Source organism: Artibeus jamaicensis, unplaced genomic scaffold (genome assembly GCF_021234435.1).
Source record: "Artibeus jamaicensis isolate MK-2021 breed Jamaican fruit bat unplaced genomic scaffold, CSHL_Jam_final contig_793, whole genome shotgun sequence".
NCBI lineage: Eukaryota > Metazoa > Chordata > Mammalia > Chiroptera > Phyllostomidae > Artibeus > Artibeus jamaicensis.
Genome location: NW_026521975.1, coordinates 4,763,668 through 4,791,488, shown reverse-complemented (window position 1 = coordinate 4,791,488; position 27,821 = coordinate 4,763,668). Strand labels below are relative to the sequence as shown.

Below are 27,821 nucleotides of genomic sequence, written 5' to 3'. Positions count from 1 at the left end.
GCTGGGAACTGGCCTGCAACCCAGGCATGTGCCCTGACTGGGAATCAAACTGAGATACCTTTGGTTCACAGGCCCACACTCAATCCACTGAGATACACCAGCCAGGGCTTAGAAATACATTTTTATTTGAATGCCTATGCTTCATGTTTGTTCTTTAAGAGTATCTGTGAGTCTCCATATGCCAAATAAATTATAGTTTAAATGTTTATATTGTTGTTGTTGTTATTCTCAATTTTTAGTGTACATAAGAATAATCTTGGGCCCTGACTGGTGTAGCTTAGTGGGTTGGGTATCATCTTGCAAAGCAAAAAGTTACTGGTTTGATTCCTGGTCAGGGCACAGGCCTGGTCAGGAGCATGGGATGAGAGGCAATGGATCGATGTTTTCCTTGCACATCAATGTTTTGCTCCCTCTCTTTTCCCCTCCCTTCCCCTTTATTTCTTTCAAAAGAAATGTCTTTTTAAATAAAGAATGACCTTGGGTGTTTTGGAAATGCATATTCCCAGGTCCCATCACACTCCAGACACGGTTATTCAGTAGATGTGGGATTAGTCTCAGGAATTCGCATTTTATAAGCACACCAGTGATTTTTTTTCCTGTGGTAAAATTGGCATACGAGATTCTATATGTGTCAGATATACAACATTATAATTCCATGTCTGCCTATACTATATAATGTTCAGCAGACGCGTTCTAGTGATTCCAATACGTATAGTTCAACAATCACACTGCCAGAAAGACTACTCCAGGTTACTTCATCAATTATTCAGAGTTTGTAACTGTGTGAAAGTTGCTTATAAATGTAAGTATGTTGTGATGTGTAACTGGAAAAAATGCACAAAATAAATGTGTTCAAATTCAGTTTCTCTCAGCACAGCAGTACACTGGTAAGAGATCTCGGCCACAGGAAGCATTACGAATAGGAAAATTTACTGAAGTTGACACCACAACCAAATAATGAGCCTTTACTTAATTCTCTGTGAGAAAGGGAATGGATCTACCCTAAGGACCCCAAAGACAGGGCCTTCCGCTCTGCTGTTCTGAGTTGGGAGCTGACTCTCCCACTTTAATTCCCACAGACTTTTAATTTTAACACTTCTGTATGAGTCTTAGATTTGGTGACACACAGAGGTACCACTTTGATGAAGGTGTTTCTACATATTCACAAGGAAAGCCAGGGTTGCACAGCTGCCTTCTCAACCTAGAGAAAGCAGGAATGGAAAGGATTCCAGCCCTGCTCCAACCCAGACACTAGAATCACCCCCTTCTCTCATGAGCTGTTTGAGGGTTTCCTTTGAGTTTAGGACAATACCTCCATCTTCAGCCTGGGGAATAGAAGAACCATAGACAATGCAGTGGAGGTGTCCTTTGGCTACCAAGACAGGCCTCAGATGCTGGACTCCACATCTAGTAGGATGCTCATCCCAGTAGGGATGTGATTCGTTCATTCTTCAGTCCTGATTATCAGACTTTCCTGGATGTAGAAAGGGGAAATCCCTGTACCTGTTTCTCTGTGGGGCATGGAGGGCTGGCTTGAGAGAGTGCCGTCCAGCTCTCCCCACCCCGCACCTCTCCGTTAAGCACTTTGGGGGCATAGTCCCCTAAAACACAGGAATATAGCCACCCAGTGCTTTCTCCCATGTTCCTGAACATGCCTTTCAGGTCTGCCTGTCTGGGACTATCCTTAGACATGAGCTTTTGTTAACAGTTCTGCCTTTCTTTTGGATGCTTGTAGATGCATAAAAAGCAATGCTAGGGAAGAAAGGGAGAAATGACCATTTATCTATTGACTGCCTATAGAGTGCCAGGAACATTAAACATTTTGTCTCAGTGACTTCTCACAAAAAAAATTTTTTAAATATATCTTCACTACCTATGACATAGGCAAGATAGTATAGTGTCATATGGGACAGAAAAACCTCCTCCAGGATCTAGGCTCTGCCAGCTGTGTGATCCTGAACAAGTTACAGTGCCGTGCCTCAGTTTCCCCACAGAAAAGTGAGAATAAGAGCATCTACCTAATGGCAGTTTCATGAGGATTAAATGCTTGAAACAAAGCCTTGCTCCATGCATGTGCTCTTATCACAGTGTGCAGTGAATCCACCTTATGGGCAGTATATTGTGTCCGCGTTACAAATAAGGACGGGGAGACTTAGTGGACTTCTGTAACTTGCTGGGGACACACAGCTTGTGCAGGGGGCAGAGGGAGCTTTGGAAGAGAGGTGTATGCAGCTCCCAAGAGCTTTCCATCGCCCACCAAAGCCAGAACATATTTTTACTACTGGGTTTCTGTCCCTCAAAGAGACCGCAAACAGACACACAAGAAGGACTGAAGAGGTGTTTCATCAAAAATATTACTGAAATTATTTGTCCTTCCAATTAAAACCATGTGAAAAGCAGGATGGTTCAGAAAGGTGGCTGGGGTGACAGGGAAGTGTGGGTCGTCTTTGGGCTTGAGCAGGAAGCTGAAGGTAAGGAGAACAAAGGATTAGTCCCAGGAACTGGTGATGAAGCAGGGTGGAAGGCAAAGAGGATGTGGTGAGAAGCTGGGAGGTAGTTATCCAGGACTAAGACGAGAAGGGAAATGACAAGGGCTGGGATTTCTGGGTGGTGGAGTCCGGGTGAGAGCAGGTGGAAGGAATGGGTCCGGAACTGCAAGGGTAGGCAATAGTTATGCCAGAGGTGGGACAAGCACAGAGCCTTAGGAGTCTCTACTTCCTTTCACACTGTCCTTTCAGCTGCAAGGGCCCCACTTCTGGGAAGCAGCACTAAGAGTGGACCAAGTGCACAGAGCATTACAGAGGCAGACCAGGGAGCCGCCCCTGCTCTGCTTGCTTGCTTGCTGGAGAAAGCCGGGGAGGCAGAGAACAAATCCAGTGCCCACCTAAATGAGATTTTTAGTCTGCATTTATATACATGGTTGGGGAGGGGAGGGGCAGAATTTTCTGGAAAATAACTTTCACTCCCCACTCATTTTTGCTGGATTGTTTTTGCGCTACTAGTTGATGGAGAGCCTTTCATTCAAAGTCTGAGGTCCTTTTCCCTAAACAAGAGAGATTTTCCTCATTGCTTCTCAGACCTGGGTACCAGGCTCTGAGGAAACCCCAGGGTAGTAGGAGGGAAGGATGGTTCACCCTAAGGAATAAAACTGGCCTGCCTAAGTGCTGGCTGAAGGAAAGGCTAGTGAGCCAAAATTCAAAGTAAATGATGGCGGTATTCGCACTCCATACATCATATCGTCCGCCTCGGCGCTTCAGCTCAGAATGTAATTTAATTTGTATTTTAAGAGCAAATTAGTTATAAAAACAAATGTGTTCTTACTAATTAAATTCCTTAAAAACATATCATTTGAGTTTAATGTGGTTCATCTATTTTTTTCCCCCCTTTACGATGGGACACAATGGCTTAAAAACTCTTAATACCAAGCCCAGTTCAGCCCTTGGAATGCTTGTGGAAAAGCAAGAACAAGGTGAGCGGTGTTTTCCACGGCACACGCTGCGTCCCGGGAAGGGAAGAAGGGAGAGAGGGGCAGATGAGGACCTGCAGTATCAGCGAGGGCTATCAGGACGTCCTGCTAATAAACGACTTTTTCACTGTCCACACTATAATTGGTTTACAGCCTTTCTTGTTTATTTATCCATAAGAGCTGCTGTTAAATGGCTCGGGAAGGCGCTCGCCTAATGGTTCCCTAACGCTCTGGGCCTGTGGGAGGCGAGAGGGGCGCCGGCGTCAGCGGGGAAGCGGAGCGGAAACGCATTTCGCCTGTAATGGACTCGGCGGTTTTATGGTGCCAGGAGCTACATCCACAGAAGAAATAGGACACACGAGTTTTCTCAGTGGAGGGTTCTACCGGGTGAGGTCACATATATTATATATTATGTATTATGTATCATATATTACATTATATCATATCTCATATTATATTATATATCATTAGCCGATCCAAACACCCTGTGAGCTTTTCCCACTAAATAATACTAAATTGCTGTTTGACCTTAGCTTCCCGGGTCACTTCTTTAGGCAGCGAGCAGCGGCTAACGCTGCTTGGGAAAGTGAGAGCGCGCCCTCGGCGCCCCGTCCCCTCCCCCACGCGCCTCTGCAGCCCGGTTCCCGGGGCTTTGCTCTCTGGTGTGGTGAGCGGGTTTGCTTTCTGCTGAGCGTCTGTTTTCTTTCTGCAGGGCCGAGCAAAAATATTAAATGGGAGCAAATGAAGCATCGAAATGGAGACCAATTTACAGAAATGTGCAATTAGCGAGAAGTGCAAAGTAAACACTCTAGGTGGAGGACGGCAGGTGAGGCCCACAGCGGGGGCAGGGGGTGGGGTGGGGTGGGGTGGGAGCGAGGCTGGCTACCAAATCTGGAGGAGGGTGTTGGCGCCGGGAGGAGACGGGAGGAGGAGGAGAAGGAAGAAGAGGAGCGGAAAGGTGGCCGATCTTTGTCCCGAGCAGAATTCGCCACAGGCTCATAACCCGGTCGCCTAGTCAACCCGCCGAGACTTGGCAGATTATCTCCGAGGGTCAACACGCCGCGGCCAGGCAACCCCTCCAGTCCTGCGCTCCTGATCGATGTGGTCACTCGCGGCCTGAGTGATAGCGTCGGGTTCCCGCGACCGACTGCGGCGAACAATAGACTCATTGACTCGGGAGCGCAGAGATTAGGTGCGCTGGTCCCACGGCCTTTCGGTCCCTGGCCGCCCCCCACAGCAGGACCGCAGGTGGCCCTTTTCCCTGAAGAAATCGCTGAGACCCCCCACCCGCCGGGCTTCCTGGTGGTCGCGCGGATCTGTCCGTGCCCAGCACACCCTACACGCCCATGCCGAGACGGCACGAGCCTCAACAGAATTCTGCAGAGAAGTCAAGCCCCTCCGTGGCTTCCTGCTTAGGTCACTCAGTCTGTGCGCACGGAAACGCAAATATTTCCACCAGGAGAAAAAAATCTTAAAATCTACCTGTTCAAGGACTGAATGCAGCTTGTTCTTTAGGAAAGTCAAATCGCAGTGATTTTTCTCTTGTTGGTTCCTTGAGTTCATGCCCCCTCTTGTCTAAGCTTTTCTGCAAAAGTATCTAGTTTTTCTAAAACCCCACCTTGCAATTTAAGGAATGTGTTAATTTCGACAGGAGCTGGTCTGAGGCCGCTCAGGACGCCCAGGGCAGAATGGTCGGCGGGCGGCGTCGGTCTAGCCCAGGCCTAGGGTGGTAACCACTGCCACCCGGAGGTAGCCTGTCCGCAGCCTGGAAAAAGTAGGTCTATTTTAAGTCAGGACCCCACAGTGCCAAGATGTCACCCAACCGGTGGAAGCCGTAGGCTGACGTTGTCATAAGAACGCAGTACTTTTATTTCTTTTGTAAACACCGCCTACCTCTCCCTGACCCGCATCCTGCCTTCTTTCAATCGAACGAGTCTCAGCTGGCTGACCGCGCTGGGGGCGGACCGGCGGACAGCCGACTTCTTTCCCCCCTTGCCACCTGAGGAAACCATTAGAGTCCCAATTTATCGAAATCAAAATTGGTAATGCCTAATGACTTTGTCACAATAAAAAGACACCGTGAATGCTTCGTAAGTGACAGGTTAGTCTCCAGAAGTTCCACAGCACAGCCACAGACAAAAACATTCGGCAAAAGTTGCATCTTTGTGTGTTAGCTCATCGGCGTCCTCGGGGCCAGTGTGCTAACCGCACACACGAGACAGAACCAGCTGTTTCCGACTTGCAGAGCTAGGTCTGCAAGCTTTGGGGGCTGTGTTCCCTGACAGTTAAAAAAAAGTTTAAATGTGTATATGTACCACAATTTTTTGATCCATTCATTTACTGATGGGCACCTAGGTTGCTTCCAACTCTTGGCTATTGTAAATTGTGCTGCTATGAACATTGTGGTGCATAGGTTCTTTGAAATTGATGTTTTAGGATTCTTGGGGTATAATCCTAGCAGGTACATATACACAATGGAATTCTATGCAGCAGAGAGAAAGAAGGAGCTACTACCTTTTGTAACAACATGGATGGAACTGGAAAGCATTATGCTGAGTGAAATAGGCCAGGCATTGAAGGACAAATACCATATGATCTCACCTTTGACAGGAAGCTAAAGAATAAAACAAACAAGCAAACAGAATAAAAACAAAGACGCTGAAATAGAGAACAAGTGGGCAGCGACCAGAGGGGAGAGGGAAGGGAACTTAAGGGGAAAAAGGGGGAGGGATTTTGAGGAACAAGTATGAAAGACACAGAGATGAGGACTGGGGGGGGGGAATGGGAGGGAGGGGGGAGACCGGGCGGGGGGGGGTGGGATGGGAGAAATAGATTTTAAAAAATGTACTTGAAAAGTAACTAAATAAAATTTAATATTAAAAAAAAGTTTAAATGTGCAACCTCAATATATACATGTACAAATTATTTGTCAGACATATAATAGATCGTTTAAAATCTAATGAAACTTTCTATAAATGAATAGAAATTCTAAGATTTTCATGCGCGCCCAGCTTTGGGGAGCCCTGCCAACGCGCACGGTGAGCTCAGCTGAGAGAGAAAATCGAAACGAATGCAAATGCGGGCGCTCGCGGCACCCGGGCCTGGCGTCTTAAGGCCCTTGGTCCGGCCAATGACGGCCCGGGGCTGAGCCACGTGGGCCGCCGCGGAGCCTATGGCAGGGCGGCCGGCCCGCGAGTCCCGCCGCCGCGGGCTCAGTCTGAGAGCGGAGCGAAGCTGTCAAAGCGAACGGGCGTGGCGCCCGCAGAGGGAGAGCAGCAGGGCCTCGAGTTACCGGCTCCGGCTTCCAGCTCCGGGTCCCCGAGCCCCGGTGGCAGCATGAACGGCGAGGAGCAGTACTACGCGGCCACGCAGCTTTACAAGAGCCCGTGTGCGTTCCAGCGGGGCCCCGCGCCGGAGTTCAGCGCCAGCCCCCCCGCTTGCCTGTACATGGGCCGCCAGCCCCCGCTGCCGCCGCCTCCGTTCCCCAGCACCCTGGGCGCGCTGGAGCAAGGCAGTCCGCCGGACATCTCCCCGTACGAAGTGCCCCCGCTTGCCGAGGACCCCACGGCCGCACACCTCCACCACCACCTCCCTGCTCAACTCGCGCTGCCCCACCCGCCCGCTGGGCCTTTCCCGGACGCAGCCGATCCAGGCGCCCTGGAGGAGCCCAGCCGCGTCCAGCTGCCTTTCCCGTGGATGAAGTCTACCAAGGCTCACGCGTGGAAAGGCCAGTGGGCAGGTAAGCCTGGATCCCGGCCCCTCTCTCCTGTCCTCTCTCCGCGGGCTGCCCCTACCTCGGATCACTCCGAAGGGCCTCTCCCAGTTCGCGTTCCTGGTCCCTACGGGTAACCCGGGGGCCGAACTAACGTACACGGGGACCCAGCGAGGTCATCCCGCACTGACGCATTTGGGGCGTCTTTGCTTCGTGGCTCCCCTCCTGGGGGCTTAAACCCCTCTCTCCCCTGTACGCTGACCTCCGGGAGCCGCTCGCTGCCGGTGCGCCTCCCAGAGAACTAAGGTCTGGCCGAGCTCAGGGCTTCGGAGCCTCAGATCCTCCTCCAGCCGGGGCTCCTCCCGCCCGGACCCTCCTCCCGGGGGTTCCGGTGGAAGAAGTGGAGCAGGGTTCGGGGTACCTGCGAGCCCGCCTTCGAAGCCCAGGGGCCCTGGAGCCCTGTGTCCCGCGGCTTCACCACAGCATGGTGGCACTCGTGGGCACCCAGGACGAGCGGGAAAGCAGGGACGCCCGGCGGCCGGGGAGGGGGGGCACCAGACAGGAGCTGAGGCCAGGTGGGGGTCTCACCGCAAGGCAGCGACCGGCCGCTCACCTAGGAGCCCGGCAGCTGGGCCAGGCGTCTGCGATGCTAACTTCACTTTAGACCAAACAGAAGTATGTGCAGGGGTCTCCCCGCGCTGCTGTCAGGACGTCAGTGTGAGGAAGGAGATGCTCTTTCTGCAGAGCCTGCCCAGGGAAGCGGGAGCCCGGGGTCTGCCTGGCCTTGGCCGAGGCGGGTAACGGAAGGTGTCCCGCAGCTGGAGGCAGAGAGCAGAGATCCTGCTCTCGCCCCCAGCCGTCCTTTCCCTGCCCTGAGCTTCCCACACGGCCTAGGACGCCCTGCCACACAATGTTATCGCTTCCGTGCCGAAGCCGCTTCTGGTCACACCTGCACTGCAAATAGTGCGCTTTTCTTCCCTTCCAACTCACAATCGGGAGTGCGGGGGAGGCTCAAGCTGGCACCCCTGACGCTCCTCGCGGCCTGGGGGGTCCTGCCGGGCCCTGACCCTGACCCTGGCACAGCCAAGCAGGGCTGTGGGGGCTCCCGGCTCGCTCGGAGTCCCAGGGCTCGCCTCCCCTAGTCCCCTTTCTGTTGAAACTGAGTGTGAGGACCGAGCCGGTCCTGAGGCAGGACAGGGCCACAACAAGCTCAGCCACAGTCTTCCTTCCCCACATCCGGCGAAACCCCGGCTCGAGGCGTCTCCAGATGTGCCTCCCTCCGCCTCTGCTTACTTACCAGCCTGCCTGGCCCGGGCCTAAGAACTCGGAGTCTCGCGGGAGGCCGGAGGACAGCGTCCTTCAGTCGGGGTGGAGGGCCTCCAGCCCGTAGTTTCCTGCGAGGAGCTGCTGCGGTCCCTCTCTAGAGCTCCCTTCTGCAGGGCGCTGGGGACACGCGTTTCCGGCCTCCCGGGGCCTGCTGGCGGCTTCTTCAGGAAAAGAGCTGGGAGGCCCTGAGGTGGCCTAATTTCCTACCCTTCTCCCGCAAGGGTGTTATGCCAGCTCTGGTGGAGCTTGGGCTCCAGCAGATCCAAAATGCCAGAAAGTAAAACCCGAAGGAAAATCGGCAACCTTGCCAGGGGCATGGAGGGACCCTGGAAGGGTGACATCCCCAGTCTGGAGCGTCTGGGCTGGAGGGGCCTCTGCCAGCACCCTCTGGCTCATTGCAGGCTCAGCCAGCCAGTGAGGGGCCCAAACCGTCTCTTCCCTGAAGCTGTTTGGGGTGGGGAGGGTCCTCCCCCAGAAAGCGTTCCAAGGAGCAGAACTTCAAGGGCCTGTGAATCCTCATAGTGGGTTTTCAGGTCCCTGAGGACAAAGAAGTGACCAAAAAGGGCTTTTATTCGTAGTACAGATATGAATACTAACAACAGGGACTTCTGAAAGACAGCCTAGGAAGAGAACTGTCTCAGACTCACCACCAGTGTCTCCTGGCCCAGCAGCACCTTGCCACCTTCCTCATAACGCCAGCAACAGCCTCCCCCTCCTCCCCTCCTCCCCCTCGCCCTCCTGCCAACTCTCCAGAGCTTAGGTTTGTTAGGGTGGTGGCGCAAACACAGCAGCCTGTCACAGCACCTCTGGGAGGCCCACAGAAGAGGACCAGAGCCCGAGAGAGGTTGGATTTAAAAACCTTGGGGGTGGGGGTGGGGAGCGGGATCCTTTTTAAGTGTTCCTGCATGCTTCTTCCCCAGGCTAGGGAAGGCTTGATCCAGAGATATGTACGATCCAGAGATGCCCTGCAGCAAGCAGACCTCCTTCCTGACTCAGGCTTGGGCCTCTGCGTCTTCTCAGAGCCAACTTTTAGCCTGGGGGTGGGGGGAAACCGGGCAGGTTCTACTGTGTAATTAACCCTCCTCCTCTAACTTGAACACCAGATTTTCAACCCCCTGAGGCCTAGCCAGCAGACACAGGAGAAATGTTTCATGCCTCTGCCCTAACATGAACTGATGTAGGCCTTGTCTACAAGGCCTAGAAAAAGGAGTCCGCCTCCTTATCCCAACAGAGTTTTAGTAAAACTTATCCCAACAGAATCCACCACCCATGCCGTCAGTATCTTGAATAGAAGAAAAGCTTGGGGCCTCAAGGAGCCAGGCGGCAAACACAGGTTGTGTGGCACTAACCTACAGGATCAGACCGGCTCTTGCTTCCCCACGTCTGAGCTCAGAGCTGGGAGCTCTTGACCGTACCACGACCCCCCCCCCCCGCCACACACACACACACACACACACACACACACACACACACACACACACCAGCCTCCTCCAATCCCCAGAGGAACCCGGGCCTCTTAGCCTCCCCTCAGCCAGGATTTGAGGCCTAGGACAGAGAGGCTGAGGCTGATAGTGACCTTCTTAGAGGCCCAGTAAATAGTTCCCCTTCTTTTTCAGGGCAGTGGCCCAGCCGAGGTTAAAATGAGAACAATTATAGAAAATATACTGGCTCTTGAGTTGGGGCCAATTACAGTAAAACTAAAGAGAGAGGATATATGGTCAGACATAACCATATGTATTATACATACATATATAGCTATATTAGCTCAAGGTTTTTCAGCGTTTTTATTAGCTCAAGGTTTTTTTTTTTTTAACTAAGTTTGCACCTATTACTTGGTAGTGAAATCAATTTACTGGATTGAGACCTTTTTTAAAAAATGAAATAGTAAACAACAGAAAAAATTATCATCACGTATGGTAATGGTTGATTTTGTGTCCTGAAATTTTTGTGTTGGTTATACGTCTGTGTGAAGTGGGTAGTGATCTGTAAGGTACTTCTTACTGTGGGTCATCTGTAGAAAGTGGGGTTATTTTTTAGTTATATATTTAAAACATTTTATTGTCTTTGTAGAATCAAGTAGGTTTAGATATCTACACTGTGCATTTTAATCAGCATCAACATGAACACCAGTTACGGGAACCCATTTAAGAACCACTTGTTCATAGAGCCCACCGCAGGGTCCACAAAAGTCCGGACCTCCCAGAAAAGGCGACCAACCGGTGTGTGGGCCCACGCTGGGGTGGGCACTGGGGTTCGGTGGCGGAGTGGCAGAAGGGGTGGTTTCCGAGGATTGGGGATGAACGGTTGGATTGCATGAGAGACGGCAGGGCAGGGCAACAGGAGCCAGGGGTCGGGACCACACTCAGGCGCTGTGTCTCCCGCAGGCAGCGCCTATTCGGCAGAACCCGAAGAGAACAAGCGCACGCGCACCGCCTACACCCGCGCGCAGCTCCTGGAACTGGAGAAGGAGTTCCTTTTCAACAAATACATCTCTCGGCCCCGCCGGGTGGAGCTGGCTGTCATGCTGAACTTGACGGAGAGGCACATCAAGATCTGGTTCCAAAATCGCCGCATGAAGTGGAAAAAAGAGGAGGACAAGAAGCGCGGCTGCGGAACAGCCGCCGGGGGTGGCGGGGACGGGGAGCCGGAGCAGGACTGCGCGGTGACCTCGGGCGAGGAGCTGCTAGCGCTGCCGCCACCGCCGCCCCCCGGGGGAGCTGCGCCACCCGCTGTCCCCGTTACAGCTCGAGAAGGCCGACTGCCGCCAGGCCTTAGTGCGTCACCACAGCCCTCCAGTGTCGCGCCCCTGCGGCCCCAGGAACCCCGGTGAGAGGTGGGGGCTCCTCCCTGCCAGAGGCTCTGACCGCTCACAGAGGAGGGGGGAGCAGGCCGAGGACCCCAGGTGTGGACCAGCTGTTTGGTGGGGCAGGTGCTGCGGCTCCTGCCCCAGGTGGGAGGGGAGAGGCTGCGCTCTCAGGTGCCTGTGCCAGCTGGGGCCGGTGGGGAAACGCCGGTTGATCTTCCAGAAGAAGGGACCCTTTCTGTAGATCTGAGCCTTCTTCGGGTGATATTGTTGGGTCGGTCTCGTCACCCACTTGTCGTGCAGGTCCCAGCACTCCAGAACCAGGGACTCTTTAGAGAAACCAGCTCTTCAAAAGATGACAACAACTGTACTAACTGGAACATTCTTTCGAACATGGAAAGCCAGCTAAACCGGGTGCCCGTATGTGCCCAGAAACAGTCATTTCGATTCAGGCTGCTGCCTTAACATTTAGAAATAATTGTAAGGAAATGTCAGAGGTTTCAAAGACCCAACGAAATAGATGCCCTTGGACTTGGATAATTTCTTTCTCCGTCCTTCTTTTCCTTTCTTTTAAAATCCATTTAGCACAGCAGCGAACTTCCCCAGAACACATCCTGACTTCACCCTGCACGTCTTCGCTCCGAAGGAGAGATATTATTGCCAGGGAAGCTGGGCAGCAGCAGGGCCGGAGTGTGGAGGCAGGGCGAGAGTCCCTGTACACCCCTCGGTCGAACATTTCCAGAGACAGCGGGAGAGATGGGTCCCGGCCAAGGGGCTTGGGGAAGAAAGACGGACCCTCGAGTGAACTTTGTAACCAGGACGTGGGGTTAGTTTCTGGTCTCAGGGCGGAGAGGCCGCGTAGAAGGTGAGCAGGCTGCCGGACCCGCTTCGGAATCGAGTCGCAGAGCCAGTATGATACCCATCTCTTTAGAAATGATAAAAACGCATGTGTTTGAAGAGGTGGGAAACTGGTTACTTTTATTTAAAGTTGTGAAATTACCTAACAGTTCTTTACAAACAGGTCTGTGGTTTCCAGGTCAATTTTGGTTTGAATGCAGTTGTGATGTTTGTGGGAAATGTTTAATAAATACAGATAACATGGGAAGAGATGAAAACTGACTCCTTTGTTTTGTACCCAGCCAGTTCATTTTACAAATCAAAGTATCGTTTCTCTTTTCCATACTAACTAGGGAGGAGCCCGTACTTAAGAAACATACATTTGGGTTTAGGATTGGCATAATGTATTAGCATGTGAATTCTCAGGTTTGTTTTGTTTCATTTTTACCTTGAGCCGCTTCTCAAGGCGGATTTTGTCAGAAGAGAGCCCTGAGGCATGGGGGTGGGGCGGCCACGGAGCAGGTCTGAACTAGGCACAGAGGCTCCGGGAACCACGAAGTTGGCCAGTGGAGGGTCTCCTTTTTCTTCCCCAAGAAAAGGTGGTCTGGGAGAGGTTTTTTCTTTGGCTCACCCAAAGAAGTGTTGCTTTGGCTGAGTCCATGCCCCTGGGTCCCTAGGTCCAGAGTGTCTTGTGCTAGGGACGAACAGGCCGTGACTCAGTGGGCTTCCAGTCCCTGGAGCTCCCTGATCCTCTTGGCATCTGTCAGCCTGTGAGCCCAGCTGAGCCCTGGAATCTCCACTGCGCTGCCCCCTGGGGGACTGTCGGCTGGCTCCCAGGAGTGACGGCTAGTATTCCTTCCGGGGTGCAAAGAGAAGCAAGACTTGTTTTTGTTTAGTTGTTGGCTTTTGCCTTTTGCTTTCTGTTGTTGTTTTTGAGAGAAATAGAATCATTCTCCCCTCGGAGGAAAAGAAATTAGGTGGATCAGAAAAAGGAACCTTCTCATCAGTGAAATGGGTCACAGGGAGCAGCCCTCACCCTGCATCCTCTTCACGCCCTACCCCCACCTGGGCTCTGGCGCACAGGGCGTGTCCTCACCACCGCAGGTCCCTCTAATACTGGCCCGTGACCCTGATAGAATCAGGATGCTGATTATTCAACACCCCTATACCTCCGTTTCCTGTCTGTAAAGTGGAGGTGAACTATAGGGCATAGAAATTTAAACAAAGTAACGTGCTTGACTCCGTACCTGGAAGGTAGTTATCTCTCCACAACATCACGACTGCTGACGGGCCCGCGTTATTTCCCGAATGCGGGGGAGCTGCCGCTGCAGAGACTGGGGAGGGCGTCTCCTGACACCTGCGCAGCCCTCTCCTTTGACAAATCCCCACGCTGTGGCTACCGAGATGACTCTAGTTCATGTAACCATTGGTCTTTACTGCGCACTTCCTCTAAAGAACCTCCTCGGATTTCCCACCGCGACCTTCCGCAGATAAAAGACGGTCTGCCTCTTACATGAGGGAAGGGCTGCTGAGCAGCGGGGAGCACCGCTGGGGCTCCGGCAGCGGGCAGAGGAGACGAGATTCGTTCTGGGGAGGGGTGGGGCCAAGAAAGTTTCAGGGGCTCCACACCAAGGCCTCTCCCCTCTCCGGGGCTCTGGTCCCAACATCCCCCAGATCACTGGCCAGGCGCGGGTGGCATGCCCGCTGCCTCTCCCTGCATCGTCCGGGGTTCCCTGCTCTACGGAGGACATGGTTCTGTCGCCGGGGCTGGGAGGGCGGGATGGGAAGGAGCGAGAGGCTGCTGACCAGGACCGGGCGCCCGGCCTCCAATGCGCAGGGCCGGGCTCCACTGCGGAGATTCTCTAAAGGCGGACTCGGCTGCTCCCTGGGCTGCTGGTGCTTTCTCAGAGAAGAACGCCAGGCCTGCCACCTTAGACTTGAACGTCAGGCCTCTTTACCTACGTGTGGCACTTAATTCTCTCGTTTTCTCTTCCACAAAATGGACGAGAAATGAGATGACGAGGATGAAGTGAGATGTTGTCTTTGAATAGTGTACTGCGTGGCCAGCGGTAGTGGGCAGGGTGGGGCTGGCCAGTGGAGGCCTGCCTTCCGGGGAGACCGTGGGAGGCAGTGGAGAGCGAGCCCTGCTGGCCAGAGGGACCTCGAAGAGAGGAAGAAAGAGGAAGGAGCTCTGGTTGGGAGCGCCACTCAAGAACCAGAGGACGTTGTCCCGACCCCTCAGGCCACAGCTCATAAGGCCACTCACCTGGGGCTCGACCTGTGAGTCCCCAGCTCTGCGCAGCCACCCTCGCCCAGCCGAAGGGGGGACGTGCTCTGTGGGCCTCCGGGGCTGAGCGCCTGCAGTTCTAAGCCCCAGTCCCTCGCAGAGCCCAGTCTCCTGGGGGAGGGAAGAGGCCGGAAAACCAACAAGCCAGGTCTTGGGAAGAGCCCCTCTCTGCCAATATCTCGATTTGCCTCAGGTCCCAGAACTGCAGAGGTGACATACCGCCTCCGCTCTTCAAGCTGACCACACTCCTCTCAAGTGGGGAACAGTCGCACCGCAGGCCCTCCAGGCTTCGGAGGAAAAGCAGGGTTCCCGCAAGGCCGCGCGCAGTTCCCCGCGCGAAGTACGCGCTGGGCCTGTGCAGACCGGGATCCGGGACCGTGGGCTTGCTGAACGAGAAAGGGAGTCCAGGGGCGCGCCCGCCTACACCTCCACTCCCGAAAATTCGCGGAGTGAAGCCACAAGCCCCACCGTTCCTTCCCAAATCTTTGGCAGGGGGTGTACGTTCATGGAGCACCACCGGGTGCTGCGAAAATTCGGGCGCTGACTGTGCATTTGCGGAAACTGCTGGTGCCGGGATTCGGAGTATCTTGCAAGGGTTCCTTCCCCACCACTGGCGCCGGGCCATGACGGCCACTGAGAGTGAGAGCTGGGGTCGCAGACCCAGGTGAGAGGGGCGCTGTGCGGGCGGGGCCCTGGGCTGTGGAACTCCCTGGAGGTAGCGTCGCATCGCACAGTGCCAGAAATCGTATACGGCAAACAAAATCTCCTTTTCTTCTGTGATGTATTTCTTTTTGCAGTTGGCTAAAGAATGTCTCGCCTTAAAAGGTCATTCATGTGTTGTAATAATATCTGAGAGGTGCTGATGATTTCAGGTTCTGCCTATCAGGGTTTTTGTTTGTTTGTTTGGTTGGGTTTTGTTTTTTGTTTTTTTAAACCAGGTTTGATGCCTGTGATTCTCTTGCCCCTTTCTGACTGGAGCCTGACTGGGTTCGGCAGCAGGCACCGGGCTCCTACCCTGTGCCGGGCACCGCTGGAAGCCGTGCTGTGCCGGCTGGGGAAGCGCTTATAGTTTGTAAAAGCCGGGTCATGGGGATTGGACAGACTCTCAGTGAATTCGCCAGAGTAAACAGTTCTCAGGTTGCCCAGATTTCTCCTCGTGGACGACAAAGGCTGTCTTGATTTCCCAAAATGATTTTGGCCCCCTTGCCTAGCACCGTAACCCTCTCCATATCCTCTCTTTCAACTAACTCAGTTCAATGCACTTACGTTTGAATGAAATCTGTCTTACACCGTCCTTTCGGGTTCGTGAAATCAGCCTGTTCTTGATATATTCCCTCATTTATCCTCCCTCCCTCCTTAGATCTGTGTGTCTATTCGTATGGCGTGTGTCTTGGGAGTTTTGGGGTGAGTCTGTCTGTCTTTTCCCGTCTGACTATGGCTGTGGGGCTTGTATGTGTTTGTGTGCCTGGTTTAAGGTGTGTCTCACGTGGGCTGCAGTGGTGACAATGATCAGTGAGTGTCTAGTGGCCAGGGACAGGTTCCTGTATACTCTTTTTCCCCACCTGAATGGCCATCTAACGCCATTGCTGCTGGTGCCTGCTGTCTACTCAGGTCTCAATTCTTTGTGTTGACAGCAATGTGTAAAGGCAGGAAATACTGTCTTAAGAAAACGTGGGTGAGAATTTTAGTAGAAGCTGACTGACTGCTAAAGTATTGCATAATTGCATAAGGGATTTCATTTTCTTTTTAAGAAAAAAAAGTTTGAAACTAAGTTCTTTAATGTCAACAGCATCACCTAGAAACCCTCTGAAGAAGGGTCTGAAGAGGAAAGTTCTGGGTTGACACTGCACCCAGTGTTACTCAAACCCAACTCTGACGAACTAGATGTGGGAGCAGTAAACCTAATGGGAAACTGAGGCAGAGCAACAGGAGGCCTCCCTGTGAAGGAAAGAGGAATGACGCAGACTCCGGGCTGGCACCCTGCTTCGAGGAAGTTGCCTCCTGCGGACAGCTCGGGGCAGAGGGAAAGGACGGCCCAGGTAACTCTGGGGAGGAAAGGGGGGTGGAGCTCTGTAAATAGTGGCCACCAGTAGCTGTTTTAACAGTGGAAGTGACTGGCCGATGTGGATCGGGCTACTGAGTGGCCACCCAGCAGTGCCAGGTTCCTGCATGAAAGTGTGCTATCTATACTTATAATCATGAGCTGGAATGGGCATCATAACATTCTTTTGCTGTTTGTTTTATTAAAACTAGTTTTCTCTAGAAATGAAATACGGCTTTCGAAAGCACAGATAGCTTTAGCTCCTTATAACTATAAAACGTTTTGTAATTCAGCCTCAAGTTCAACTGCCTCACATGACTCCACACTGAGCATATGGACATGTTAAATACATGCCACGCCATCAGCACGGACCAAGATTCCCATCGGCATCACAGAGCACACGGAACTCTCACTCCTAGTGATGATCACACAACAAAAATTATAAGAATATTTCTGTTGTAGTGTCTATCATTTGAATAAGTTATATTATTTTCCTGAATTTTAAATTAGTCTAAATTTCAAAGGAAAAAAAGAGTTTGAAAAATCATTTCTCTGATTTATTCCTGCTGTAAAAAAAAAATTCAGAAGTTTCACATTCTGGATCTGTCTGGAAATACTGCCGATTTGAAGTTGCTATACTGCCTGGAACTATTCCCATTTCAACAGCTCTAGAAATCCAAAACAAAATACAAAATATTATTCAAGAGCTTCTTAGTACTGAAAATAGTATATAATTGAATATGTTGCAAGAAATAAGCTCATGATTGATTTTCATTTCACATTGAAAGCCTAATTTTCTAGAGCAGAAGTTTCCAGAGCTGATTATTTCTCCTCTGGACAAACAGAGACACAAACAAACAGATTTGGGTAAAACACAGCCAACATTATATGCCCTGTGTCCTCTGATCCAATGGATAAGAAAGAGAAGGGTCTTTGGCCAAATTACAGAAGTTAATATGGAAATCAGACAATGAGTACTGCACAACTCATGGTCTGCCTTATCTATTAGAAAGCTCAAGACTAAAATCCCTGTTTAATTAGAGCTAAACTGTGTCTCTCAAACTGACATACCCTATTGAGGAAAGCTGAGATTTTCAATCCAAAAAGATTATTTCTAGTTCTGTGTTCACCATTCATTCCCCTCCTGGACTATGTGGCGGATCACTTGGCATCTTGTTGTCTCTTTTCTCATTAGTAAGTCAGGGGAGATGCGTGCCTCACAGGAATATTGTCACAGCTAAATAAAATAATGTATGTGAAAGGTACTTTCCTATAGGAAGACAGATCCCAAATGTTATATATAATTATAAAACACTGGAATGACCCTTTCTATAAATCAGTGTTTTCCAAACAGTAGGTTGCAACCTATTAGAAACTGATGAGGTTAGCTTAGTGGGTTGTTATCAGACTTTTTAAAAATTAAATAAAATGGAAAATATCATAGTGCATCAGGCATAATGAAGATAAGGATTGTTTCATGAACCTTTTTTAGTTATAGATATCTATGTCTAAGAAGGCATAATATAAAATATATTTCTACTCTGGTTGCCATACAAACTTTTCAAAACACTGCTCTGAATGGTATGTGATCTTCATCTATTTTAAATATTTTCAGTTTAAATATCCTATTCAGTATGTATCTTTATTGGAAACCAACTCAAATTCTGTTTGGAGGAAGAAAGTTGAGCTAGAAATGAGAGAGAAAGGAGAGGGTTCAGGAAGGACAGCTCACGTCAAATACTTTTCCATCCACATGTGATTGTTAAGCTCTTATTTCTGAGCCTCGGCTCCATCCTTCCGAGCTCTCCCTTGTGATTCCACACCTGAGCCAAGACTGAAAACAAGTACGTTTCTCCTTTGACGAGTGGCTGCTGGTTTGTATTTGCCAACTATTAGGAGGCACTAGCAGGAGGCTTGAAGGCTGAAGGCCAGAAGAAGAACTGGTTCCTCTCTTCCAGTTTCCTGTTCACTTCAGTGAGAGCGGGGCAGTGCTTCTTCTAATGGTGGCAGCTTATTCCATGAACAGCGCAAAGTTCACATTTTGTTGTATGTCAGAAACTTTGGGAATGTGCCGTTTCTTATGCTGTATTTATTTTTAAATCATGTATACATACATATACATAATCATATGTGTCATTTTATAATACATTTACGGAGGGAAATGCAGCATATTCTGATCAATGCCCTCATATGTATTCAAACCCTCTTGGTAACACCACAAATCACAGAATATTGGGTCTGTTCATTCTTCCTTTTGGGACTCTCTCAATGTGTCCCCCTCTGCTTCCTCACTGTGACACTTTCCCCAAACACTCTCTTGCACCCTTACCAGGCCCACTGCAACAGCCTAACTGGTCTCACTACCTCCAGCACCATCTTTCCCAGACTACCCGATACTTCAGTTAGGCTAGAGAGAGATCTTTACAGTGTGTGAATGTGGTCAATGCCTCTCCATTTCCTAAAACTGTTTAGTAGCCTCCATAGTCTGAAGGGCCAAGTCCAAATTCCCTAGCCTGGGCTCTCAGGCCTTTCCATTCTTGAGCCCACAGGTATACCCCCAGGTCCTGAAAGCCACCGTACTGCCCCTAAACACTGTTCTTTTGCGTCTGGTTGGAAGGGCCCACCAACTTATATTTCCTATGTTTGCCTGCCTTCCTTCTTTTGTTCCATTATTCTTTACGCCAATGTTTATTGAGTAATAGCTATGCTAGGATCTGAACCAGACCCTGGGTCTTCTGATCAAGTCTGTTAGTTCATCAACCATTGGATGCTCTCCAAGGAAACATCCCAACTTCCACAGAGTGTCCCTCTGTAGTAGCTGGTTTCCAAGATGGCCCCCAATGAATCACGCCTCTTACCGTCCACATCTTTGTATAGTCCCTACCCACATGGGATCCGAGCTGCGCTTGTTACTTGCTTTAGCCAGGGAACTGAAGCAAAACTAATGCTGTTCTGGGCCACTTAGGAAAACATGGTGTCTTCCATGTGTGGGCTTGGGGGAGCCCCCATTACCATGTCAAAGACCAGCCACCTCCCTGGAAAGACTGCACAAAATGTCCACATGAAGAGGCCACATGGAGACGAGAGGCACTAAGAAAACATGGAGAGAGAAAGGCCCACCATGCCAGTGTCTCAGTTGAGCAGAAAACTCCAGCCCCAGTCACCACCTGACTGCAGGGACATGAGACCAACAGGAAAACTGCCCAGCTAAGCCCAGTCAATACACAGAACTGTGAGAAAAATGAGCCTGGTGGTTTGCTCTGCAGCACAGATAACTGAACCGCCCCCTCACCACACTGTGCTCTCACTCTTTACCCCCATAGCGCCTTTTCCACTCAGACCTTTTTAGATCCTTCCTCCAGTTATATTGTCCAGCTCCACTAACAGTTTCATAAAGGCAGCTATTGCATTCTATTTATTTCTTTACCTGAAAAAAATCAGTATAGAAAATAGAAACCATTTGAGGGACTTTAAGTAAAAGGTGATTGGGTGTTTACAAAGTCACTGAAAAGCATGCCATCGCTAGACTTTTGTCCCCAGGGTTGTAGTACAGAGGTCTGAAAACTGCTGGTATTACCACAGCCACTCCGTATCCAAAACCATGATGGTAAACATATTGCCAAGAAGCAAAATCCAAGGATAGAGCTGAGTTGTGGTGAGTGTAAATTTTGTGAGGTTCTCACAATTGTTTGTGAAGTCCATATCTTCCGCATTCTTATGAAAGTCAATAGGCAAATACAGAATTCATTTCAGACCTTAACCTTTTCAACCTGTTTTGCAAAGGTAACCAATCTCTCTAGAATTAAGGAGGCTGCTGTTTCAAGGTCAGGCCTGTAGTTGATTCTGGAAAGTATGCATAGTGTATTTTTAAAGAAAATAAATTGGCCACAAAGTCTATATTCTTGAAAACAGTCACAAGGAAAGCTATATCGACAGGTAAATTCTATGGCTTCATCCTGAACTTTGTTTAACCTTGGAGATTAAATAAAATCACTCACGCATTATTTATTTATCCAAGCTATCACTTACAGCACCACATAGCTGTCAATTCCTTGGTGATGGGAAGTGGAACAGAAACCAAAAATAGGAACTCAAGACTCCAAGTTTCTTTACTTAGTGCAGCCATTCGCTATTAGGCATGTTAAGATCTTTTCACCTTTGTCATTTTCACCATTTACAAAATGCAGGTATTGTATGGGCAACAACACAATGCTGATAAAGTATGGGAAGAGCTTTCCTCCACCCCATCATTCCTGCCCACTGTCTGCTGAATCTCTGAGAGGGTGCTGTGCCCACAGGGCTCAGGAGCAAGTGCGCCTCTCACCCAATTCATTCAGCTGCTCATAAAGAGGAGACCAGGATTTTTACAAAGAAATTAATTTTAGCAGGTGAATTTGGGGGGATTACTTTGTGGAATTTGTTATTTGTTTCCACTGCTTTTGTTGAGATGTGTGTTTTTATGAGTTGTTTTAAAATAGTTTCTTTAAGGCTAGACATAACTATAAGCAAACATTAATGGTACTTAACTCTGGGGAGTGAGATTAGACATTCATCTATGTTTTACTTTATGTTCTTCTGAATTGTTTATATTTTTGACAATGGGAGTATACTAATTTCAAAATTAATAAATTTTCTGAAGTGTTAGCAACAGTTAACTTTGGGTTGAGGAATTACAGATGGTTTCAATTTTTTTATTTGAATTTTATGTTGAGAAAAATGGGCATGTTTTAAAAGAACATTGATTGAATTGTTATCACTTTCCCTACAGAAAGTGCAGCAAGTGTGTGAAGTTACAACTCAGTGCGCTCTCAGAACCTTGTAAAACCTTCTTCACATCATTAATCATGGCTGGAGCTGTAGAACCCCAGCAGCCGGAAATAATGGTGTGGAGTCACAGTGCAGAGTACTTGGGGAGGCTGTCTGACTTAGGATGCCATCAGGTGATATAGTTCAAGGTCAGGATGGGGAGGGAATGGGAAGTCTTCCTGAGACACTGCTCCACCCCATTCTGGTCAGAGAATTTGAGGGACTACAGAGCAGGTTGCTTTTGTCTTGGGAACTTCATATAGTGTGATTCCTTACTGTGCTTGTTTGTTTGTTTTTATTCCATAAACTTGAACGAAACTTTACCAGACCTTGTGCTGATTACTAGGGTTAGAAAGAGGCAAAATATAGGTTCCCTACCCTGAGGAAGTTCATTGTCAAAAGCAAAACTCACCTGGCTGGTGTAGCTCAGTGGATTGAGCTCGGGCCTGCAAACCAGACAATCATGGTTCGATTCCCAGACAGGGCACATACCGGGGTTGCAGGCAGGTTCCCTGCAGGCCAGTTCCCAGCAGGGGATGCACGAAAGGCAACCGTACATTGATGTTTCTCTCCCTCTGTCCTTCCCTTCCCCTCTAAAGATAAATAAATAAAATCTTTAAAAAAAAAAAAGCAAAGCTCACACAAGTAGCAAGGTACATTGTAGCATGGGAACATAAGTGACGCAAACTGGTTTATACAAAGTGCTCAAGAATATGTAGGAAGGAGAAAACAAGCCGAGGGGATTCTGGGAAATCACAGCAGAGTTTGAAGTAGGCAAGCTGAGGAGAGGGGCCTACAAAGGGAGTAGGTGCCAAGAAGACAGAAAGGGGAAGCCGTGGAGGTGAGAAAGAACAAAGGACACATGCGGTCCCTGCATTTGCCAGATTGCTGCCATCAACTTACCACACACTTAGTGGTTTGAAACAACACAGATTTGTTCTCTTGTAGTTCTGGTGGTCAGAAGTCTAAAATCAAGGGGTCAGCAGGGCTACATCCCTTCTGGAGACTTCAAGGGTGAATTGGTTCCCTTGCCTTTCCAGCTTCTAGAGGCTGCCTGCTTTCCTTGACTCCTGCCCTTTCTCTCACCACTCCCGCCTCCTGCTCAGTCATTACACCTTCTGAGGTCAGATTCCCCTCTGCCTCTCTCCTGTAAGGACCCTTGGCCCCTTCGAGTAATCTAGGATAAGGTCCCCATCTAAAGATCCCTGATCTAATCACATCTGTAAAGCCCCTTTTGCCCTATAAGGCAACATCTCCAGGTTCCAGGGATTAGGACCTAGAGATGATTGGGGCCATTATTTAGCCTGCCACTGTCCCCTGAGACTTTGACACTCTAATTCATCTGCATGGACACTTTTTCTTCCTCAGGTCTGCGTAGGCGGCTCCTTCACAGCTACTGTGTAAACTTGGACAATTTACTAAATGTCTTACACTTCAGTCTCCTCATCTGGAAAATGGGGATAATAATAGACACAGCCTATTAGGTTTTGGTTAAGATAAAATGAGTTAATGTACAGAAAGCAGCACCTAGAGTATAATAAGCTCCAAAGTAATCAACCTGTCATTGTCATCATTATTACTTTTGTTACCTGGGTCTCTATTCCAATGTCACCTCTGCAAAAATACCTTTCCTAGCTACCCTATCTAAAATAGTCCCTTTGGTAATTCTCTATGTATCTCTATTGCCCTTTTTTTTTTTCATAATCATGGTCACAATTTCAACCATTGTCTTGTGTGTGGTACGATACTGCTTTTCCTCTGCCTCCTCCCCTAGAACCTAAGCTCCATATCTCACTTATCACCGATTCCCCAGTACCCAGCATCGTGCTTTGTACTTGATGGCCCTGCACCAAGCATCTGTTAAATGAACAAATCAAACGCCCTAGCCCTGTGTAGAACAGCCACACTATTCTACTGTATCCAGTAGACTAGCCACACTAGCCACACATGGCTTCTCAGCACTTAAATTGTGGTGATTCCAAAATAAGATGCTCTGAAAGTGCAAAAACATATCAAGTTGAGAAGACTCAGCCTGAGACCCTGGTAGGTAACTCAGTTGGTTAGAGCATCATCCCGATACACCAAGGTTACAGGTTTGATTCCTAGTCAGGGTACATATAGGGAGCACCCAACAAAGGCATAAATGGGTAGAACAACACATCTTTCTCTCTCCAGTAAATAAGATATTTTTTAAAGAATAAATAAATAATATTCAATATGTCATTGATAACTTTCATATTATTTATGTATTTAAATAATAATATTTGGATCTATTAGGTTCAATGACATGCATTAACCTCAAACTACATATGTGCTTCAGATTGTATTTCTTTCAGTTAGCACAGCCCCAGGAAGCCCTGACAGCAGGTGCTATAGAAGCTGGACTGTGGGTTTAAATCCTTGATCGTCCTTGGTAGCTGTGTGACCCTAGGCAAATTCTTTTTTCAATAAAAGCTATAAATAACTAAGTTCCAAAGGAAAAAAAATTTGTCAGAGAAGTTCAGAGCTTTATAAATGTTTACAAGTAAAAAACCAGAATACTATGAATCTTGAAACTTTAGAACATAATAGTGGTTGGGAAGGCTTTCCCTTTAATAATTTCTATTTCTGATTATTTATGTTTTTCACAATGTGTCACAGTTGGAAGAAAAATATAAATATATTAAAAAAATAAATTAATAGAAGTTTGCAAAAACTTCCTGAAGTTGTTTATTGTAAATGCCTGTTTTCAAGATCTGAAACTGGAGACTCTGCCCAGACGCTCGGCAAGTCACGGACTTCACGGCTGCCGCACCGGCCCTGACAAAGGTCCCCTTGTAAATGCCAGGGCCACCGTCCACAGAAGCCTACTGCACTGCACTTCTTCCAGGCCCTCCTGGCTTCCAAATCTGACACATGCCTAGCCAAACAAATGTCCAGGGAACTGTATCAATAATTTTCACACTTCTTTCCCAAATATTTCTTTTTTTCCATGATAGTACTTTTATCAACATTATAATATGCAATATAAAGTCTTATGCTTGTTGGGTGCTCAGCAAATAGGGAATGACTCATTAAAAGAACAAACACATAAACAAATTCAATATAACTAACATCTCTATTCTTCCCATTCTGTTGTTTATGCTTCTGTTTTCATTATTAGTTTATAATTTTTTTCAACATACTGGCTTCCTTCTTTCTTTTCCTTTCCTGCTGTCAATAGCCATGGATTTCTTTATGCTTTTCATTTATTTTTAAGATGTTATTTATTTACTTCTAGAGAGAGGGGAAGGGAAGGAGAGAGGGAAACATCAATATGTGAGAGATACATTGATCAGTTGCCTCTCACATACCCCTGACTGAGGACCTGGCCCACAACCCAGGCATGTGCTCTGACTGGGAATTGAACTGGTAACCTTTTGGTTTGCAGGCTGGTGCTCAATCCACTGAACCACACCAGCCAGGGCTATGCTTTTCATTTTATCTACCACTTTTTCCTTCCGATCCTTTATAGTTCTTGGCTAACTTTTAAGAGACTGCAATTCTGACTAAGAGTTACAATTGTGCTTTCAAAATAACTTTTTTACATGCATAGTATATGACTTTATCTCAGAAAGAGGATGTGTGTGCATGTGTATATGCATACATGTACATATATGTGCCATGATGATATAATCAGCAGACCAGGATGTAGACTACCCCGTTGGACAAATAAACCTCTTTTCTTGAGCAAATACATTGTAAGATTAAAAAGAAACAAGGAGATCGAGGGTTAATATTTACTATACATTAATAAAAGCTTAGGAGATGTATTAACCAATCATAATTTGTAAACCTTTCTGTATTCTAGTATAAACAAACAAAACTATAAAACAAAAATATTTATAAGATTTATGAGACAGTTATAACTTTGAACACAGACTAGATATTTAATGATATGAAGGAATAATTGTTATTTTTATTGAGGTATAATCAATATACATTGTATTAGTTACAGGTGTACAACACAATCATTTGATATCAAATGGCCACCATAAGTTCAGTAAAAATCCTTCACCACACACAGTTACAAAAACTTTTTCTTGTAATGAGAACTTCAAGATCTGCTTTCCAAGTGACTCAAAAATGCAATATAGTATAAGTTATATTCACCATGTTGTATATTACAACCCCATGACTTATTTTATAATTAGAAATTTGTACCTTTTGACCCCATTGCCCATATTGTCCAGCCCCATCCCTAACTCGGGCAAAGGTCCATCATGTCCTTGTAAATGACAACATTTGCTTTTTTATGGCTGAACAATATTCATATATATATGTGTGTGTATATACATACATACATATATCACATCTTCTTTACCTATTTACTCATCAATGTATACTAAGGTTGCTTCCATATCTTGGCTATTGTAAATAATGCTGCAATGAGTGCAGAGGTATGTATATCTTTCCAAGTTAGTGTTTTCATTTTCTTTGAGTATATACCCAGAAGTGGGATTGCTCAGTAATATGGTAGTTCTGTTTTTAATTATTTTGAGGGAACTCCATCCTGTTTTGCATAGTGGCTGCCCTGATTTACATCCCCACAAACAGGAAAGTGTCTGCTTTCCTCTAGGACCTCACCAACATTCTATTTCACTGTTCAAACTTCACGGTGTATTTGTACAATCAACACTTTATTTCTTGTCTCTTAGATAATAGCCATTCTGACAGGTGTGAGGTGACATCTCATTGTGGTTTTAATTTGCATTTTCCTTGTGATTAGTGATGTTGAGCACCTTTTCATATGTCTGTTGACCATCTCTATGTCTTCTCTAGAAAAATGTCTATTTAGATCCTCTGACTATTTTTTAATTTATATTGTTTCTTTAGTGTTACTTATTTTGGATATTAACCTCCTATCTGATACATGATTTGCAAATATTTTCTCCTGTTCAATAAATTTTGTATTCCCTTTGTTGACAGTTTCCTTTGCTGTGCAAAAGTGCTGTTTTTAAGATCTGAAAATGGTAAAAGTGTCCATATCTTTTAATGACATACTCTAAAATATTGAGAGATAAATTGATGTGATATTGGGTGTTTTATTTAGAATATTGGGAAGATGTAAATGAAGCAAGATTTGCTATGAGTCCATTATTATTGTAGTTGGGTGATGTGTATATGGCAATTTCTTAGATTATTTGTCTTTTGAATGTCCTTAAATTTGTCATAATAGCCCTGGCCCATGTGGCTCAGTTTGCTGGAGCATCATCTCACACACCAAAAGGTTGTAGGTTGGACCCCCTGTCCCGACACATATGGAAGGCAACCAATTGATGCTTCTCTCACCCATCAATCTCTCTCTCTCTCTCTCTCGCTCTCTCTCTTTCTCTCTCTTTCTCGTATATATATAATCTCCTCAGGTGAGGACTTTAAAAAATCTAAAACAATATATAGAAAATTTGAGAAATATAGAAGAGCCTAAGGAAAAGGAGAAAAATAAAATCACCCCTAATACAGATCAGTGATTATTTCTCCTTTTTAAAAAATAATTTATTTAGCCCTGGCTGCTGTGGCTCAGTGGGTTGAGTGTGGGCCTGTGAACTAAACAACCGAGGTTTGATTCCCAGTCAGGGCACATGCCTGGGTTGCAGGCGAGTTCCCAGCAGGGGACTCACAGGAGGCAACCACACATTGATATTTCTCTCCCTCTCTCCTTCCCTTCCCCTCTAAAGATAAATAAATAATAATAAATCTTTAAAAAATAACAATTTATCTATTTTTAGAGAAAGGGGAAGGGAGGGAAAAAGAGAGGGAGAGAAACATAGATGTGTGAGAAATACATTGATCAGTTGTCTCTCACATGCCTCCAACTGGGAACCTGGCCCACAAACCAGGCATGTGCCCTGACTAGGAATTGAACCAGAGATCTTTCAGTTTGCAGGCCAGCACTCAGTCCTAGAGATTAGGACACAGGAATTGTTAGAGGGCCATTTTCAGCCTATCACAACTACATAGCTACAAAGGTCATACTATATAGATTTTTTTGTATCCTGCCTTTTTGATGTATGAACCAAAAAAAGTAAGTGTTCCCCCAGATTATCAAATACTCTGAAAAGGGCATCTTTAAAGATGATATAATATTCTACCGAAGGGGTATACTATAATTGAGTTTTCCAAAATCTTAATGTTTAGATACTTACTTCCAACTCCCTACTTCTGAATATTTCCTTAGATTAATTCTAGAGATTGGAATTATTGAACTCGATGAGTGTATTTTAAGACTTGTAAAATACATTGTCCAACTGCCATCCAAAAAACATAAGGATTTATAAACTTATCAACAGTCTGGGAAGTGCTTGTTTCATCATACCTTCTCTGCCATTGAGTACTGATTTTTTTTAAGTTTTGTGTCATTTCATAATATTTCTTTAGCGGTCTAGTAATTTTCTTATTATTTTGCATTGAATTATTTACATATTAAAAAAAAACATCATTTTTCTTTTTAGGAGTAAATACTTTTTTCCTTTTTGCTTTTAAATTTTAAAACTGATGTTTTTAATAGCTATCTATTGTTTTCTT

The 27,821-nt window shown here is 47.3% G+C and overlaps 1 protein-coding gene across 1 annotated transcript; it reads left to right on the top strand.

Annotated features, from left to right (window-relative positions):
- Window positions 1-6,748: 6,748 nt before the first annotated feature.
- On the top strand, window positions 6,749-11,334 carry PDX1 (pancreatic and duodenal homeobox 1). The gene is made up of 2 exons (XM_037166855.2): window positions 6,749-7,205; window positions 10,889-11,334. The coding sequence occupies exons 1-2, from the start codon at window positions 6,803-6,805 to the stop codon at window positions 11,332-11,334; spliced, it is 849 nt and encodes a 282-aa protein (XP_037022750.2). The 5' UTR covers window positions 6,749-6,802.
- The last annotated feature ends 16,487 nt before the right edge of the window (window positions 11,335-27,821 follow it).

Bases quoted from the DNA above. Each gene is read 5' to 3' on its own strand.
- PDX1 (XM_037166855.2), top strand. From the start codon at position 6,803: ATGAACGGCGAGGAGCAGTACTACGCGGCCACGCAGCTTTACAAGAGC. The intron at 7,206-10,888 runs GTAAGCCTGGAT...TGTCTCCCGCAG, and splicing joins GTGGAAAGGCCAGTGGGCAG to GCAGCGCCTATTCGGCAGAA.